This window comes from Podarcis raffonei, chromosome 5 (assembly GCF_027172205.1).
Source record: "Podarcis raffonei isolate rPodRaf1 chromosome 5, rPodRaf1.pri, whole genome shotgun sequence".
NCBI classification, from domain to species: Eukaryota; Metazoa; Chordata; class Lepidosauria; order Squamata; family Lacertidae; genus Podarcis; species Podarcis raffonei.
This window is the reverse complement of record NC_070606.1, coordinates 13,051,492-13,070,297: the sequence shown is the minus strand read 5'-3', so window position 1 is coordinate 13,070,297 and position 18,806 is coordinate 13,051,492. Positions and strand designations below refer to the sequence as shown.

Here is an 18,806-nt window from a genome sequence, read left to right as displayed (position 1 = left end):
AAAGTTGCCGTCAGAAAACAAGCCGGGCCGCGGCGCCGTCGGGCAAACAAGGGCTACTATTTAGGATCATAAAAGGCATTATTCCCTTCCACCCCACCCCAAACACATTCCTGGGACTGAAATCCCATTACTGGGTCCGAGCCCCATTACCTCATTTGTGACTAAATCGATTTAAAGCCTCAAACGTGCGGCGGGCCTTTTGTCGGCCCTCCTAATGGCTGGCGAGCTTGCAGACCACTTACGCAGCAGCGAACCTGAAATAGATTTTCGGAGGCGCGTCGAGGCGCTTCGCCTCCCCAGCAAAAGCACCGCGACTGCGAGCGAGTTTGCGCGCACCTTCTCCCCTCTGGGCCCACCCAAAAATGGCTCGGATTGCCAGAGGGGCTGCTGGAAGGGTTAAGATTAATTTAAAATTTCCTAACGGGTTGCTTTGATTTTCAGTGTACCCCTTTCAATCTCGTGAATGATTTGGAGTGAGTTTCTTATTTGTCAGAAGATAACGAGAAAGGAATGCACGATTCTACTACTAGCAGTTTAGGGAAGACTGGGATACAAATTGGGGAAGGAGACCTACCTGTCAATAGTTGCCCTGCGGGAAGTGGGAATGTGTCATAGAATCAGAGCTGGAAGGGACCCCACCAGTCATCTACTCCAACCCCCAATAATGCATGAATCTCAGCTAAAGTAGTAATAAAATAATAATAATAATAATAATAATAATAATAATAATAATAATAATAATAATAATAATACCCCGCCCAGCCACTATATGTGGGTATGATTTTGTTTGAAATTAACTGATGGGCGTTTTTGCTCCTTTTTCCCGGGGCAGGGAGGAGGGTCGTCTCCGCGTATCAGGGGGAGATTTTTAGCACTATTAAAGATACTGGTTGTGCGTGGGGCACCCCCTCCCCCCGATTTCTCCATACGATTTTTGCCAGGCTTCTGAGCCCATTCTACCGGTTTTTGACTTTCGAAATCAGGAGATTTTACGAAGGCAGGGTTCCTTTGGTTTTCTGCCTCCTACCCAAACTCTTCCCCCACGCCACCGCCGCGCGACCCTCTCTGTCTCTGGCGCAGACAGGGATGAGGCCGGAGGTTGCCTCGGGCTAAAGCGGTGGCAGAATATTCCAAGGAAACACCGGCTCTTCCCAAGACCAACCGCTGAGTGTAACTCCAGTCCCAACCCATTTACTATGAGGTGCCTGTCTCCATTTTCATCTGTGGCGCAGCTCAGGGCTGGGCTGGGCTGGTACCCAGCGAGGGCTGCGCCCCTTAGCTGCTTCCAGGGCTGCCTTCTTTGCCATAAGATGCGTCAGCCAGGGAGAACCACCGCCACCCGGTTCCCTGTTTTCAGCTCAGTTAATTGGGATTGCCGATAATGGATTAACCCGCACCGCCTTCTCAATGTGTTACTTGGGAGTAAGCGCCACCGAGTTCATGGAGGGTGAGGGAATTGGCTAGATCCCAACGCCGAGCCTGGTGATATTCCCAATTCTTGCAGGAACAGGGCGCGCCCCAAATACTTTGTGCCTGAAGCGGGGCAGGAAGTCCCCCCCTTCAAGGTACATAATATCCAAAGCTGGTCAAGGTAGTTGGGCACCCGAAGAAGGCAAGTTCCCACCCACCCCAGCGCCTGGCTCTTCCATGGCAATAAAAATACACACGAAATGAAATTGCAAAGAACGAATCATTTGCTGCCATTTCCGGAGACCCCCAAATCAGCCGCCTTCATTCTGGTAAGTGAAGGGCTACTCACTCGGCGTGAAAAGGCCCGCAGGGCAAATGGGATTTACTTCCAAGTAAAAGTGCAACCTTTCTCGGGATCTGCTGCTCAACTGGGGGCCCACAAGCCAGTCCGATCCTGGCTTGCACCAGCGCTGGTCAGACCCTTGCCAATTGAATTTGGAGGGCTAGATTCAGATCGAGCGAAGGGCCGAAATCCAGCTTGGCCTTGGAAAGGGCTTTGCGGGCCCGGAAGGATTCCGGATAAAGTCCAAATTCTCGCGACTCCCGAACAGAGACAGAAGGGAATAACGAAAAGAAACTCAGCGGGCGGAAGGGGTCTCCAGGACTCCCGCGCCTCTCTGCATTCCCAGCTTGGCTCAAAGAAAACCCCGAGGAACTTTGCTACCCCTGAAGAGCAATCCCTTCCCTCCACCGGCCTTACCTCCCTGACAACGAAGCTTAGGAACAGCTTGAACAGCGGATTTTAGCTGCGGCCGCCCCGTCTTAAAATCAGATTTCACCCTGTTTCCTTTTCTCTTCCTCTTATTCACTTTGTAACCGACAAAAACTTACTGACTAGTTTTAAAGGAGGCGGCGACCGACAGCCAATGCGACCACTGGGGCCTGCCCCACAGCTCTATCCACGGCCCCCCAAGCTCTCCACCGCCACTTCGCTGCTGCTCCCGACTGACGCCGCAGAAGCCTGTTTCCAGAACTGTATGAAAGATTTATGTTGCCCCCGGGCGAGAGACGGGGGGCAACCCCCCCCCCCCCACCTCCAGAAAGCCTCCCGATTAAAGGCGGAACAAGAACATCTGTGCTGCTGGGAGAGGAAAGAGGATCCCCGGCCGGGCAGCTCCATCGCCCGCGGCTCTTGCAGCCGCAGAGGGGAGGCAGGTGGCCAAAAGTGTAGCCGCGCAGCGCGCAAAAAGACGCGCGCCCCAGCCGAAGGCGCTTCCAAGAGGAAGGCAATTAAGGCCGCTTCCCAACCCAGTACTCCGACGGGGCGGGGGCCGGCGGGCTACAATTTCCGAAGAGGCGAAACAGAAATGAAATAAGCAAAATGAGATTTTCTGTACGGAACGGTCGGGGCCAGCCGCTGTCTGCCTGTGCGCTCAGCGCCTCTCTCTGCGCTCCAGGCCCAAACGCTGGGAGCCTCGCGAGGAAGGTCCGTCGAGATCGAAGTTTGCGCTCCTACTTACGGTTTGAGCTTCGACAACAACACTCACCCTCCAGCTGCGGGGGACAGTGGAAATAAAACATGGTGGCGAGGCGCGGGCGGGAACTCTGGAACAAACAGCGCAGGGAGAAGGAGGTCAGTAACAGGCAGAGGAATAAATCTCTCTCCCGCGACGCCCGCCCCCCAGCACCAAGGGCGAGAGGTGGTTCTTCATCCTGACCTCCAAGCGAATCAAAACAAGGAACCCCCAAGCAGCAGAGCAAGCGACCCCGAGGCGCAGCGCTCAGGTGGGCCCTCTCTTTCGACGGCGCGGGCGTTTCGACGCTAGGCTAGCCTGAGAGGTAAAAGTTCCCGGGGAACTTTGGCTAAAGGATAGGTCGCGTCCGCTGTGCCAGAGGAGAGCGAAGCTCCTCCGACCGGCCCCCCATGCCGACCTCTTCGTCTTTCGAAAGAAGGGACAAAATTTGAGGGATGGGGAGAGAAGCTTAGAAAGTCGAGGCAGCAATTCTGGGGGACCCTTTAGTGGCGGCGGCAATGAGCCCGATACTGGTCTCCCCACTTCCCCCCGTTGCCTGAGTCGGGAAGAGCTGTTCAGCCCCCACTAAGCCCCCCAAAAAGACTCCAAACCCGCTCCGTCAAGGAACAACAAGGAAAGTGAAAGCCCTACCGAAGGCGGCGTGGAGGCAGAGGGGCGGCTGGAGGAGGCAGCGCTCGCCCGCGCCCCAGCTGCGGCTGCTCGTTCTTCTCCTGGCGTCGAGGCAGCCACAAGGCCTCGGCGGAGCCGTGCCAATGGGCAGATGTCTTGACGGAACTGTCTGCCGTCCGCTCAGCCTCTCAGCACTTGCTTTTATAATCTCACGCGTAATTGGCCTTAATCTGATTATTGCCAGCGCTGTCTACAGTGAGTAACTGGGATAGGTCTACTGGGCCTTCCAAATGACCCACGTGGTGCGTGGAGGGGGGGAAGCGCGTCATTTCTCAGTAAACAGCAGGAATGCGAAGGGGGGAGGAGGAGGAGGATGATGGGGGGAGCCCACGGGTGGGGTGGGGTGGGGTGAGGATCCCACATAGACCTTCCCTAAGCAGCTCGCGCTCTCGCCAGGCTCCCCAGGCCCCGACGGGGTCCCTGGGGGCGTGCCACTTTACCTCTGGGCAGAGGTGGGCAAGCGGGGCTGGCACTTGTGCCCGGCTGCCTGGCTGGCTGGCTGGCACGTTCCTCCCCCCTCCCGCTCGCCCGCCCGCCCTCCCGCTAATGGCCCATTCGGTGGGCTTTGCCGGAGCCGCCTCGCCTTTCCAAAGCGGAGTTTGATTTTGTTCACAGCGAGGGGTCTCCGGATTGATGCTCGCTTCCCGTCTGCAAATGAGATGCGCTGGGACCCTTCGCAATTACTTTTAAAGCGCATCCGAGAGGGAGGCTCGGCGGCGAGAGTGCTGGCCCAGCCCCCAGGCCTGGGTGAAAATGAGTCTTTTTAAAGCACCCAGCTGAAAATTTAAATTCGGGGGCGCGAGATTGGATCAAATGGCAGAAACCGAAAGGGCGGGGGGACGGGATAATGGCGCGTAATTGGCTCCATAATAGCATTACACCGACATAATAGCCGCTTATGGCCCCCCCTGCCCGATTAAGTGCTTCCCTGGCGTAAAGCCTTTACGATATTAAAGGGGGAATATAATGATATTTGGGTTATTAAATGCGTGTAATTAATTTATGCACCACTGAAAATAAAGTTGGTATTATGACCCACTCAAGATGCGTCAGAAGATGCAAGTCAGACAACTGTTGATAAGTTTGGCTGTCTGTGTTTGGTCTAGACAGCTCGTTGGAACAAGCCTTGCTTGGACAGACGGCAAGGACGGGCTGTTTTCGAAACGCGCAGCTAGAAAAGGAGGAAAAGGACGGACGAGCCTGCTCAGGGATCGCTTGCAAGACACGGTGCATTTTAAAGCAAGGCAGCAAGGCGAGAGAGGTATGGAGAGACGAACAAGGAACAAGGTTTCCCTCCCGTCAGGCGCCAGCTGAGTTGCACCGACGCGCTTTTACGCGACAAAGCGGTTGGGGCAGCCGTCCTCCTCGGAGTCTCGCTGTCCCGTGCCAGGCAGGGTTTCCGAGAGAAAGCAGGCACGAATCCGGCCACCTCCGCTCCGCCGAAATACGTCGAGTGCCAGAAAGTGGAAACCGGTTCTTTTCATATCCTGGTTGCCACCAGCTTTTCCAAAAGGGCGAATCCCGGGCAAGGAGAATCTGCGCTGGACTCCCCAGCCAGGCAAGCCATTTCGGGTTGGCTTTCCAGGGTCGGGGAACCGCCAGCCTGACTATGAGGGTGGTGGAGTCGATCTAGTTTAGCTCAACAGAGACCCCAAAGCGGGTGGGAGGCGAGTGGGGGAGACGAAGCCGCCGCCGCTACCACGCTGCGTAATTCCGAAGGCTCCTATTTCTCAGGCATATCCACGGCTATAAACTCCCCGGACGGGATTGGCACCGATGGCTCCCTGGTTTGGAAACAGATGCGGCTTTCCTTCTCTCTCTCTCTCTCTCTCTCTCTCTCTCTCTCTCTCTCTCTCTTGTCTGACAGAGAGAGAGTAGATTTTATCCTAAGAACCCTAATAAAATAATCATAACTTCATTATGGCACTCTTCAGGCTTGCTTGTGTGTGTTTGCGTGTGTGTGTGTGTTTGTGTGAAGGGTGGATGCCTCGCTCTTCTGGCTCCACGTCTCCCTCCTTCGCTTTTGCCCTTCTCTGCTGCTCGTAGTCTGCAAGTTCAGCGGATTCTGCCCAGGGGCTCCGAGTCCGCACCGGATTCTGCGCGCCGAGAAACGAAAAAGGGCCCTCTCTAGGGTCCCATTCTAACCGGCTGGAGCTGCCTTTATGGCTTGCAGACGCGAGATAGAGAGCGCAGAGATGGCCTGTCATATAAAAGAGATCAGCTTACTTACATTGCGCGTGAGATAATCGAGGGCTCGTTGCAGAAAAAGGGAAAACAAAGGACCCTTGGGAGAACAGGGCTTTAGAGAGCTTCACCCTTTCCCTGTTCCCCAGGGCCACCCCAGCGCCTCTTTCATTTGGGTATGAAATCGGACCCTTCCCCTCCACCCACGAAAGCGTGTAGGTTCAGCACCATGGACAGCGGCCCCGTCGGTTCACGACCGCCGGCTTTGAAGACGACTTCTCTCCGCGCAATTCGGTGCATCCTGGCGTAGGAGCAAGTGCCATTGACCTCAGTGAGGCTTACTTTCGAGTAAGCACAAATATGCCAAAGGCCTTCGCAGTTACGTTTCCCCCACCCGCCGCCCACTACCCCGAGAAAAAGAGAGACCCGTCTTATCTGGCGCCTTGAGTGTTTTTCCAAGTTAAACGACGGTCAGGGAAACGGGTGGCTTGGATTTCACGAAGTTTGTCCTTCGGAGGGTCAGTGCGACCCTCTGGTTTGGCCGAGAGGGGAGGTGGTTCGCCTCCGCGGCCCGTCTCCGCTCGTTTACATTGGAGCGGAATTGACAACAGCCTGCCCTGGCCACGGTTGCGTAGGCAAACCGAACTCCCCGTCTAAAAAGAGAGGAGCGGGAGGCCAGGACTGTGTTCTGTGGAGCCACCGCCCAAGTAAGTGTGCGTGGAGGGAGAGAGGGGAAATGCTTCCATTCGGGACGCATTCTTAGTCGTATACCCTGGACTGGAGACTTTCCTAACTCCCTGAATCTGGTATAAAATCTGAGCCAGTATACAAAGCCTTACGCGTGTGTGTTTGTGTGTAGCAAGCAGGACAGCCGCTCTTGGATAGCAGAGAGCCGTGTGGCGGAGGTGCGGAGTGAGTCACTCGTTTCATCCGGCGCTGGGACACCGGCTTCGTAGAAGAGGAAGAACCATTGGATTCAGTTTGGGTGTCCAGTTTGGGTGGCTCTGGATCCAACGCCTGCATGACAGTTGTGCCTGCTCGCTCCAGCAGGTCTAGATTTTAAAAGACATTTCAGGCACCGATTTCAATCTTTGCCAACTTCGTCTGGACCAAGCGAATTTGACGCCAGTGCTGGGGGGTTTTTTGGGATTTGTTTCCTCTTTCCTTTCTTTCCTGATGATCTAGCAACCCTTCCTGACACCCAGTTGTCTCTGAGAACCAGCAGCGAAGAGGTTACATTTCATCTCAACCCATGTGCAGTAAAAGGCATTTTCCAATTAGTCAAATTTGCAGATTTGTCCCGGTTGGACTCTCTTATAATTTATAATGCAAAAGTGTTCTTTCTTTATCTAAAGACCAAGGTGACTGTTCTCCATTTCCTCTAACCTCTTTTACACTTGATGTTCGCCAGACTCATAATGTTAATTGGCTTCATGTACGGATCATCAGTTTAATGAAGGAATAAATCCTATGGTTTATTGTTTATGTCCCTCTGTTTTAACAGTGATTGCTTTAATGAAGGATGGGACAAGTTCGCCAATTAAAACGCGCGACAGTCGGTCTTGAGGACTCAACCGCAGATCTGGAAAGCGGAGACCCAGGAACCCGGGCAACTGCCTTCCCTTCCTGCAGGAAAATCGTGCCCAAGTTTTCAGCAAGCTGCGGACGCAGAGAGTGCCGCCAGTCCCAGCCACGCGACTCTTCCTTCTTCCCAGATCCGTGTTCCCACGGGCGCCTGAAACTCGGGCCCACCCGCAGCGCGTCACCACAAAGCCCAGGCCCTCTTGCCTTCAACAGACAACTTGGTGGTGCATTGCAGACTTTTATCGTTCTCCTTACCTATTGCTTATTGACAGCTGAGAACAGGAAAAGAGAACTGCGAGGATCAATCGATGGATAGCTACAGTGAATCAATCTACTCATCCCTTGCAAATTAACATGCAGGTTTTTGGGGTTTTTTTAATCCCAATTCCGGCTTCGCTCCTGCAGGCAGGCTGTATAAAAATATAGCAAACCAATAATCTGGCCATCGAGAGGAAAAATGGCTCCCTGCTTTCAGAAGATGCCCTGGCTCTGTCTGGCAAACATCCAAGGCAAGTGAGGTCCCTACACAGCCTGCAAGAAGCTTGCCCTCTGTGCTTCAAAATGGGCAGTGGATGACAGCGTAAAGGCAGCTTCTGCGGCAGCAAATCTATTTTAAAATGCTCTTGTAAGTGTGGCAGGGAGTTGTAGCTATTGGTGGCCCCCTGAGACATTCGCCCTGAGCTTCCGGGACGAAGGGCGGGGTTTTTGTTTGTTTGTTTGTTTGAAGTCCAAATCGACAACAAAAATACTCAATAAAATCAGCAAAAGACCTTGCCTTATACAGAATTGGAATGTGTATGCCCTGTGACGTGTAACCATTTTCTTATTTATATAATGGGCCTCAGCAGGCAAAGCAATCAATCCTTAGTTATCAGTACAAATCCACAGCAGGCACAAGGACCTGTGGGAAAGGAGCAAGTGTATTTTTAAGGCAAAGTAAAGTGCTATCTGCTTTAGATGGCCAAAACAATTAATAAATCCCGCTTTGCTGATATAATAGACTTATAAAACACCTAACACATGGGCGTAGCCAGGGGGACAGTAAATAAATAAAAATAAATCAAGTAAATAAATAAAAATACTTAACTCAAAAGTAGAAATCATCAGAATATTTGAAATTGAAATGCTCACCGCGGTCACTTGGATGATGCTGTGGCGATGCAATCTAGTGATGCAAGTGAGCGATAGGCGTGGCCTCCATGAACTGACCAAAGTGCATCACAGGGAGCTCCATTCTGGAACAGGACATAAATCCTGGCTACACCCATGACCTACCATTTTCTAAGTTCTGTATGCATACTGTATTAAACGATAAGACACTCGCTGTCCACAGGCTCACAATCTGATAGGCAGGATACAAAAGGAAATAGGAATATGGGGGGAAGATGAAAGCCACTGACTGGTGGCAGTTCTCAGAATGTGCTGTTCACTACATCTGTTTGTGGACCACTTCGGCAGTGTTGGATGTCATAAAACAAAGCTTTACGGCTTGTTTTCACCAGATAAGAATCTGATCCATTGCTTGTTTCATTTTTTCCCCCATAAATGTTTATTGAGATTTTACAAAACATAAACATAAGTGAAACAAACATCCAACAAAAACAAATATATCAAAAAAGAAAAAAGATTAAAAAAAGAAACACAGAGAAAGAAAAAAACCAATTTTTAGTTTCATAGTTCTATATCCCTCTTTCCTGACTTCCTCACATCTCCCTTTTTTGTGTTCCCCTTTATTCAATCAAGTTCAGCAAATTCTGACCCTCTTTCAAACCTCATTTGTAATTATATGTTTCAACCTATTATGTCTCTAATTTCCCTTCCCTTTCCACTTCGTTTTTTACCTAATTTTCATATCTTAATCTCTTATGCCACTTTATATACCTTTGACATAATTTTACTCTGGTCTTAGCCACCTTCTCTTTTTAATCATTTTTGCATACCTCTTCTAACCATGTCACTAATGCCATATTACCTTTATATCCAACATCATTTTAACATTCAAACATTTTACAATGTTTCTGTAAATAGTTTTTGAACTTTTTCCAGTCCTCTTCCGTCGACTCTTCTCCCAGGTCTCGGATTCTGCCGGTCATTTCTGCCATCTCCATATAGTCTATCACTTGCATCTGCCATTCTTCCACGGTGGGCAAATCTTGTGACTTCCCTGATCCATTGCTTGTTTCAGAGACTTGCATAGCCTACAAAGATTTTCAGAGACTTATAAGACTTATGTTTATTTGGTTCGATGTTTTCAAGAGAATCTATCCAGAGTGCATATTATGTGACTTTCAGAGATTTATAAGATTTCTGTTTATTTGGTTTTGCAGAGAGTGCATATTTTATATATTTCATATTGTTCAATGTTCTGTATAGATTATATAAAGTTTATACAGTGGTACCTTGGGTTAAGAACTTAATTCGTTCTGGAGGTCTGTTCTTAACCTGAAACTGTTCTTAACCTGAGGTACCGCTTTAGCTAATGGGGCCTCCTGCTGCCGCTGTGCAATTTCTGTTCTCACCCTGAAGCAAAGTTCTTAACCCGAGGTACTATTTCTGGGTTAGCGGAGTCTGTAACCTGAAGTGTCTGTAACCTGAAGCATCTGTACCCCAAGGTACCACTGTATTGACATCGCATTGTTGTACTTGGTCATCATGTTGACTTGGATATCACTGATAATTGTTAGCAACAGAAGGGTTTAACTGCCACTGACCAGTGGCAATTCTCAGAATGTGTTTCTTTTTGTTTCTGAAGTCCCAGGAGGTATGATATCCAGTGATTAATTGGTTAGACTGTTAAAAAGGAAAAGCATTGACTATAGGGCTGCAATCCTATACAAAGCTCCATTGAGCACAGTGGTTAAACCTACAAAAGGCTGCAATGCACAGCCGAACTCTATGTACACTTAACTCCTGCTAAAACTACAGGCATTTACACCTGAGAAAACATGGATAGGATCAGACTTTGCTGCTGTAATTGTAAACACAGTTAATTGGAAGTAAGTCCCAATTAAATCAATAGGGAGGATTGGGCCACAAAATATTCAATCGGCTATATAATCGGAGTTTCTAAAACTACTGTACCTGTTGATAGCACTGCATGAATCTTTAAATCAGTTGAGTTAACTAAACATCTGACTGTTCGTCAAAGAATGTTAGCTATGAATTTTCCCCCAAAAAAACACCTCACGAAACAATTGTTTCATCTCTGGGAAAAGGCCCAGAACTGTAGATTGTTGATTCTGCACTGAGCTCAGGGTAGATGCGAGTGTTATAGAAACAAAAGAGATTATGAAATCCTATTTACAACCATCACCAGAGGAGAGAGTCTTTCGGCTGCCAACACCTCCCTCTCTGCAGCACTTCCAAAGGGCTCACAGTGCTGCTGCAAACCATTTCATTATTCATATATATATATTTGATATTGACGTTACTTTATTTTTCATATTATGAAACTGTTTACTGAATCACATTTTTATAAGGGGATATCAGAGGTGATGGTTGCTGATCTATTTCCTTTTTGGGTCCATGCTTTTGCCATGTTTGTTTTACCAGGCTCTCTGAGGGTGAAGCTAGTTGCATCTTCTCCAACTCAGATGTCACATTTATTGCATAATATCCTAATGGAACATTTGGCAGCCGCTTGTCCTATTGTTCTGGATACTTTTCCACTTGTTCAGCCTGGGAATGCAGACGAGATCTCGGAAGTGTGAGACCAGCTATCTTTATTCTTGACGCTTGCCAATCCTTGAATATCAGTGTAGCCTAGCTGTTGTAGGTAGACTTCTGTTTAATAAACTCTTGGGATGAAATCCCACTGCGTTGTAGAATCTCCAGCCAATTTCATGTGGGAATGTTCAGGGATGCAGGAGAGGATATATTGTCTGATTATATCCTTATCCAACTTGTGTTAACAAGTTCCACAATTTCAGCAGAGTAACATTTCCCTTATTTTAAACTTTGCAACGGATGCATTTGTTCAGGCTCGCTAAAGCCTCTATAATAACTGTTCTGGTATTTCCCCCTTATTCCCTCATAAAATATAAGAGACGACACAGTCTTTTACAAAAGTATAAAAAAGAGTTTACTCACATTCTGTTCACAATCAGATCCCAGAAGGCAGACTTAGCTTAATGAAGTAACATACACTTGGAATCTATCTAATAAGAAGACAGTCCCTTTGTCCTCTCTTGGCTGGAAGCCAAGAGGGCATCTTTGGCTTAATAGATGTTGTTTCTTCGATGCATGTGGTGAAAGAGAGAAAGATGGCTGCCCTGCCCTGTGCTTTTGTCATTGCCTGCACAGGTGAAGCCACACCCACCTCCAGTCACATGCAGAGGAAGTCTGTCCCAGCCCAGAAGGAAATTGAAAGTTTACCTGCTGGCTGGACAAACATGCGTAAACATGTTCACTCTAGGAATGTTGTACTTGACTGCTCTTGTGTTTCACATCCCACATTTCAAACATGCCAAGTGGTGATGACTTGGCTCCAAGAGTTATTGGATAAAATTAATATCCGAGATCCATTTCAATCGAGCTTCAGACCTGGTTTCGGATAGACGCATATTTGATTGGTTTGTCAAGTGACCTACGTCGGAAACTGGACTGCAACTGTGTGTCTGTATTGGCCCTCTTGGTTGTAATCAATACTCCAGGAGTGCCTCTACTTCGGACAAAGACTGAAACCCAAACTGAAGCAGGCTGCTTTGGAGCAAGTCAAGCTTTGTCCAAGGAGAATCAAGGATTTTGCCAAAGCGGCTCAAAGTTGTGGGATGTAACATCACCGTAGCCGTCAAGTACAACATTTCATGTTTGCCCAGAGTGGCCACGCAGGGGAATGCTACTCTAGCCAGGAGCACTTCCTGTGACACCTGGTTTGGAGCATCCTTCCCCTGCATGTGACCAGGTAGATGGGCGTGACCCTGGAGACCCCATAAAAAGTCTGGTCACGCAGTCATCTTTCTCTTGATCTTCCTCCTCCTCCTCCTCCTCTTCTTCTTTTTCTTCGCTTTATACTATCTTGATGCTTTTGCTGTCTGCTGGCTCTCATCCCATAGGGGATGAACCCCCACTCTCTTCTGTAACTACAAGCTAAAGCCTGCCTTCAGGATCATACCGTGAACTGAATGTAAATAAACTTCTTGTTACTTTTAAGAGAAGACTGCTGCGTCTTTATTCTTTTTAAGAGGGAATAAAAGGGGAATTTACCAGGAAGAATCCAATCTGGACAAGCCAGACTAGATTGCTTAACTCAAGAGATTCAAATGAATCTACCAACTACTGTGTAACCTCACGCCGCGGACGTAATCCGTCTCGGAGGCATGCCTGCAACTCGAAGTATTCGCATCCAGAAGCACCGCATCTGTGCGCAGCGCAATTTAGTGCTTCTGCACATGAGCGAGCGGCGAAACCCAGAAGTAACCGTTCCAGTACTTCCAAGTTGCCGCGGGACGCAACTTGAAAAGACATAACCCGAAGCAGATGCAACATGAGATATGACTGTAGCTTCCTGCAATGTACGCTGCTACCAGCTCACTAGCATGAGTGAGGAAGGATAATATTGAATCAATATATCCTCTCCTACTATCTACAAAGGGACGCGGGTGGCGCTGTGGCTTAAACCACAGAGCCTAGGACTTGCCGATCAGAAGGTCGGCGGTTCAAATCCCCACCACGGGGTGAGCTCCCGTTTCTCGGTCCCTGCTCCTGCCAACCTAGCAGTTCGAAAGCACGTCAAAGTGCAAGTAGATAAATAGGTACCGCTCCGGCGGGAAGGTAAATGGCGTTTCCGTGCACTGCTCTGGTTCTCCAGAAGGGGCTTAGTCATGCTGGCCACATGACCCAGAAGCTGTACGCCGGCTCCCTCGGCCAGTAAAGTGAGATGAGCGTCACAACCCCAGAGTCGGTCACGACTGGACCTAATGGCCAGGGCTCCCTTTACCTTTACCTTACTATCCACAACATTCCCACAAAAGTGAATGGGACTGGATTTCAAGAAGCTCTGTGAATGATTGAGGAATATTGTGTTGAAGAAAAATAAGAGGGTGAAGGTATGTAAATTGCAATATAAAAATTAGGAAATGTGTAACTGAAAAATTGAATAATGGATGATTGTTAGAGAGGCTGAAGGAAGTTCAAAAGAGAAAATATGTGATAAATTTAGATTGGATATTATAAATGTATGTTGGAAAATTAATAAAAATTATTTATTAAAAAAAAGTGAATGGGACTGATCTCAAAGCTGCAGGTTTGTCTTTCTTATCAATTAAAAAAAAGTGGTTTGATGCAAGCAATTTATTATTATGGAAGTGTGGCCTAGAGAAAAAAGTTTGAGAACTGCTGCTCTAGCCCATAGAACAATTTGTGGGGCTGTTCTCTGCCCCTTCTCCTTTACTTCAATAGCCTGCTAAGCTCTTACAGGTAACCAGACCTTCGCAACTGCCCTGTTATAGCATCTGTATACAAGAAGAGTACTAGCAACAAAAATTGTCTCTTATTACTGCTCCCATCCCCAAAAAGCTGACTTTTGCTTAATTGTTATTCTAATTACAAGACCTCGAGTAGTTATTTTCTCCCCCTTCAGCATTATTATGGACCTCATTTCCCTACACAGTCCAGGATAAACAATTCCAATATATTTTGTTTTAATTATTAGTGTTTAATGGGCCATAATGAGATGATGTTGAGTGGTGCAGGGGAAAAAAGAAAGTAATTTACAGTGTGCTGCTGATCCTTAGAACTTTGCCATGAATATTTCACCCATGGTGGGCGAGCAGAAGATGTGATTCTTGCTGTAGTGTCTGCTTTTACCAAAATATGTGTATGCATATTTCGAAATATGCATTTTGTCACCCTCCCCGATTAAGCTTTAGCATGTTATTTTTTTAAAAAATAATATTTTATTATTTTTTCCATATAGAAAGTTACATTTTTTACTTAACAATTATATTCCAATTCAGCAAAATTAGTGATTTTCTGCTCACCCGACATCAATGTTTATAACCCAAATTACATACAACTGCATTTTAAGCTTCCTTCTTATCTAATTTCATCCCCTCTAGCATGTTTCCAGATATGTTCTGCTGTTTTTCCTGCACTTCAAATTCCTCTGTGGTCTTCGCTTATGGGAAATGACTTTTTATATAGACTAGAAAGGGTTACCTGTCTTCTTTAAAAGATTCTAAATTGTATCTTTTATCAGTGCCATCAATTTTGCCATCTCTACATATTCCAAGATTTCCACCAACCATTCTTTCTTTGAGGGTTGCAACCATTTCTGTGTCTAGAGAAGTCTTGCTGCGTTAGTTACATCATAGCTGTCAACTTACAGATTTGAAAATAAGGGATCAGCAGCCAAAATAAGGGATTTTGGGAGCACAGCTATGTTTAACTTCTGAGCCCCTCCGAGCCAAAGGCAGAAAGCCCAGCCAGCAGCCAAACAAAGCTTCAAGCAGTGGTTCCCACAGCGCAGCAACCCGGCAAAGGGGATGCAGCAAGGAAAACCACCGTCACCTCTCCGCTGGGAAGCGCTGAGCAAAGGCGAGTCCCCAGGCAACGCGGCCGATTTGATCGGCACAAGGCATGCAAGCTCCATCCCCCAGTCGTTCTTAGACTCCTTATTGGGTGAGCAACGCAGCCAAGCAACACAGTTGGAGCCTCCCTCCTCCCTGGCCGGCAGGGAGGGAGGGAGAGGAGCTGCTTCCTTTGAAACCCGAGAAATTTAAGGAACATCATCAATAAGGGACAGCAGCAGGACACGGCGCTGGGATAAGGGAATTTTCCACCAAATAAGGGACAGTTGACAGCTATGAGTTACATACATAAATACCATTGAGGCATTCTTTTTCATTTCGCTGTCTAGTATCCCCAGCAGGAAGAATTCTGGCCTCTTGGGAAAAGTCACTTAATTTCCCTCCTTAATTTCATTATAGCTAATGTCCCAAAAGGCCTTCTCCTTCCTGCAGGTCCACTACATATGATAGAATGACCTCTCACAGTCCTTATATTTCCAAAATTTGTTTGATACGTTTTTGTACATTTGAGCTAGCTTCCTTGGGGTTAAATACCATCGATGCATAATCCTGTAAGCTTTAGCATGTTATGTGGGGCTCTAAGAGTGGTCCTATTCTTTTCCATGCTACCCTCAAATAAATAATAATAATAATAATAATAATAATAATAATAATAATAATAATTCCATATTCTGGCAGAAGGAAACTGAAATTCAGCATTGAAAAGACACTGTGCATGTCTTGTGTGAATGTCTTCTGCATGCATTTGTTCTATTTTTGAGCATTATTCTGAACATGATCTTAGGTTTTCGCAACTGAGAAGGAATGATACTCTGGCACGAGAGTGATCTGCTTTCCTAGATGATGTGATTTTTTGCAGGGGGATTGGGAACACGATGAGAATTGGCTAAGTTCTCTGCAGCTGACATTATTCCAGCCAGGGCTTCAGCTGAAGTGGATCAGAACTGAAAACCACTAAACTAAATTACTGGGCAATGGGAGCTTTCTTCAGCAACGCTTCCATGGCATGTCAAAGCAACATGCGACATGGAGTGCCACAGGCTGGTGCCCACTAGATCTAGTGGATCTCTTAAGAAGTCACGGGGGGTGGCCAAAGAGAGGTCACGGTGCATAACAAGTTCTGGGTTTTTCTGTATTCTCCTTCCTTCCTTGCAAAGATATTGGTGGACACTTTGCTGTTCTACAAAGCCAGTGTGGTGTAGTGGTTAAGAGCGGTAGACTCGTAATCTGGTGAACCGGGTTCGATTCCCCGCTCCTCTACATGCAGCTGCTGGGTGACCTTGGGCCAGTCACACTTCTCTGAAGTCTCTCAGCCTCACTCACCTCACAGAGTGTTTGTTGTGGGGGAGAAAGGGAAAGGAGAATGTTAGCCACTTTGAGACTCCTTCGGGTAGTGATAAAGCGGGATATCAAATCCAAACTCTTCTTCTTCAAACTAGCATGCAAATAAACTGAAAAATATCAGGGATCCCTGCTGTTATAGCTGCTTCTTCGCTGGGATAAAAGTGTAGTCTCCACCTGTTGTTTATCTCCCTATCCTCCTCTTTTGCAAAGAAACAACAGGCACTTAAACACTGCAGTTTTGTTAATACTTATCATTTAAGCGTCTTGTCTTAGTTCAGGAGGGAGCCCTGCTGTCACAACTTTTAGTGTGGATTCATGCCATAGTTGGTCCACGTTTACCTTTATATCCCATCCACGGCCTCGGTCCAGTATACCTGAAGGAGCGTCTCTCCCCCCCATCATTCTGCCCGGACACTGAGGTTCAGTGCCGAGGGCCTTCTGGCGGTTCCCTCACTGCGAGAAGCCAAGTTACAGGGAACCAGGCAGAGGGCCTTCTCAGTAGTGGCACCCGCCCTGTAGAACGCCCTCCCACCAGATGTCAAAGAGAAAAACAACCACCAGACTTTTAGAAGACATCTGAAGGCAGCCCTGTTTAGGGAGGCTTTTAATGTTTAATAGACTATTGTATTTTAATATTCTGTTGGAAGCTGCCCAGAGTGGCTGGGAAATTATCATCATCATCATCATCATCATCATCATCATCATCCAACCTGGACCCCGTAATCATCATCTGAGGCCCTTCTTCATGTGCCCCCTTCTGCAAGAGGCCTGGAGGATGGCAACACGGGAACAGGCCTATTCTGCTGTGGCTCTCTGCTTGTGGAATGCTCTCCTCAAGGAGGCTTGCCTGGCCACGGCGGAGCAAGCCAATCGGGCGCCTGGGGCGGTGTGTGTGCCCTGTGCCCAGGGGCAGGGCCAGTTACCCGTGGGGCAGGGTGAGCCGGGGCAGGACGCTCCGTGGGGCCTCTGAGGAGTCTGCCTGCCTCCTCCCACTCAGCCGCCCTACAGCTGAGGAGAAGGCAACGGGCGGACCGTTTGGGACATCATGGAGCCTGCAGGCACCCAAGCCACCACGTCACTCCAAGGAGAGACATGTGGCTTGGGCGTGCTGCAGGCCCCGTGGTGAGTGCCGCCCGACATTTTGTCACCCCCCTCAGTGGTGACACCCGGGGCAACCCGCCCCCACCACACACCCCTTCCTCCGCCCCTGTCGCCTGGCACCATCGTTGTATATCTTTAGGTGCCAGGCAACAACTTTCCTCTAGAACCGGGCATCTGACTTTTAACTATCTGTGGTTTTAATGTATCCATGTGGGGCTTTGGGTCTGTGTGTCTGGTTGGTTGTAAGTTGCTTTGGGTTGCCCTGGCCAACTAACAAATTTAATAAATAATAATAATCCTTCAAATAAGAAGAGGATGGGGCTTGTGGTCCCCTCTTTCCCCATTGGATTCCCAAAGCAACACTGGAAGGTGGATTAAGCTGAGAGATAGTGACTGGCTTCACTATGCAGGTGGCGCTGTGGGTTAAACCACAGAGCCTAGGGCTTGCCGACCAGAAGGTTGGCGGTTCAAATCCCTGCAACGGGGTGAGCTCCTGTTGCACGGTCCCTGCTCCTGCCAACCTAGCAGTTCAAAAGCACGTCAAAGTGCAAGTAGATAAATAGGGACCGCTCCGGCGGGAAGGTAAACGGTGCTTCCGTGTGCTGCTCTGGTTCGCCAGAAGCGGCTTAGTCATGCTGGCCACATGACCCAGAAGCTGTACGCCGGCTTCCTTCGGCCAGTAAAGCAAGATGAGCGCCGCAACCCCAGAGTCGGTCACGACTGAACCTAATGGTCAGGGGTCCCTTTACCTTTACCTTACTATCCAGAACATTCCCACAAAAGTGAATGGGACTGGATTTCAAGAAGCTCTGTGAATGATTGAGGACCTAATGGTCAGGGGTCCCTTTACCTTTACTAGTGACTGGCTTCATGGCTGAGCAAAAATGTGTGTCTTCCTGGCCCAGTGCCACCCTTCAAATTAGTTTTCCACATTTGTTCTTTGATTTCAGACATGCTATATGAAGGCATTTCTCCCTCTTATCTTTCAGATTTCTTCTGCGATTCCCAAAATCCACCCACATCTTTCCCATACTAAAGCTTAGAGCTTGGCGAAGAAACTGTTAAATTTGATTGGACATTTTATCTGGGTTGGCTTCGGATGGTGGCAGAGATTTCTACTTGATCCATCTAATCTTACAAATTGTTTATAACGATCTCCTTAATTCTCCCGATTTCTTGACTTTTCAGTCTTTTAAGAAATTATTATCCTTTATTAAGGTAAACCAACAAGTCAACATCATTATGATGGTAGTGTTAATATTACTGACATACATGTAAATAGAAGATGCAGCAATTGCCATAAACTTGGATAGCTTTGTAATATAAATAGAGAAATTCATGGATAGATTTGTGGAGGCTGCAGCTATGACTAAGTCCTTTCTCTGCCATTGGAGGAGAGCATGCCTCCGAATTTGTTGGATATCACAAGCGCTGTTGCACTTATATCCTA

General features: G+C 48.0%; 2 protein-coding genes across 2 annotated transcripts in view; both read right to left on the bottom strand.

Moving 5' to 3' along the window:
- Window positions 1-3,774, bottom strand: part of DRGX (dorsal root ganglia homeobox) — a 43,977-nt gene extending 40,203 nt beyond the window's left edge. The window contains exons 1-2 of the mRNA XM_053387894.1: window positions 3,576-3,774; window positions 2,958-3,015 (exon numbers count right to left, since the gene is read on the bottom strand). Of these exons, the coding sequence (XP_053243869.1) occupies window positions 2,958-2,991 (34 nt within the window). The 5' untranslated portion in view covers window positions 2,992-3,015; window positions 3,576-3,774. The remainder of the gene's footprint in view (window positions 1-2,957; window positions 3,016-3,575) is intronic.
- ERCC6 (ERCC excision repair 6, chromatin remodeling factor) overlaps window positions 1-18,806 on the bottom strand; it is a 134,051-nt gene that overhangs the window by 57,836 nt on the left and 57,409 nt on the right. The window lies entirely within an intron of this gene.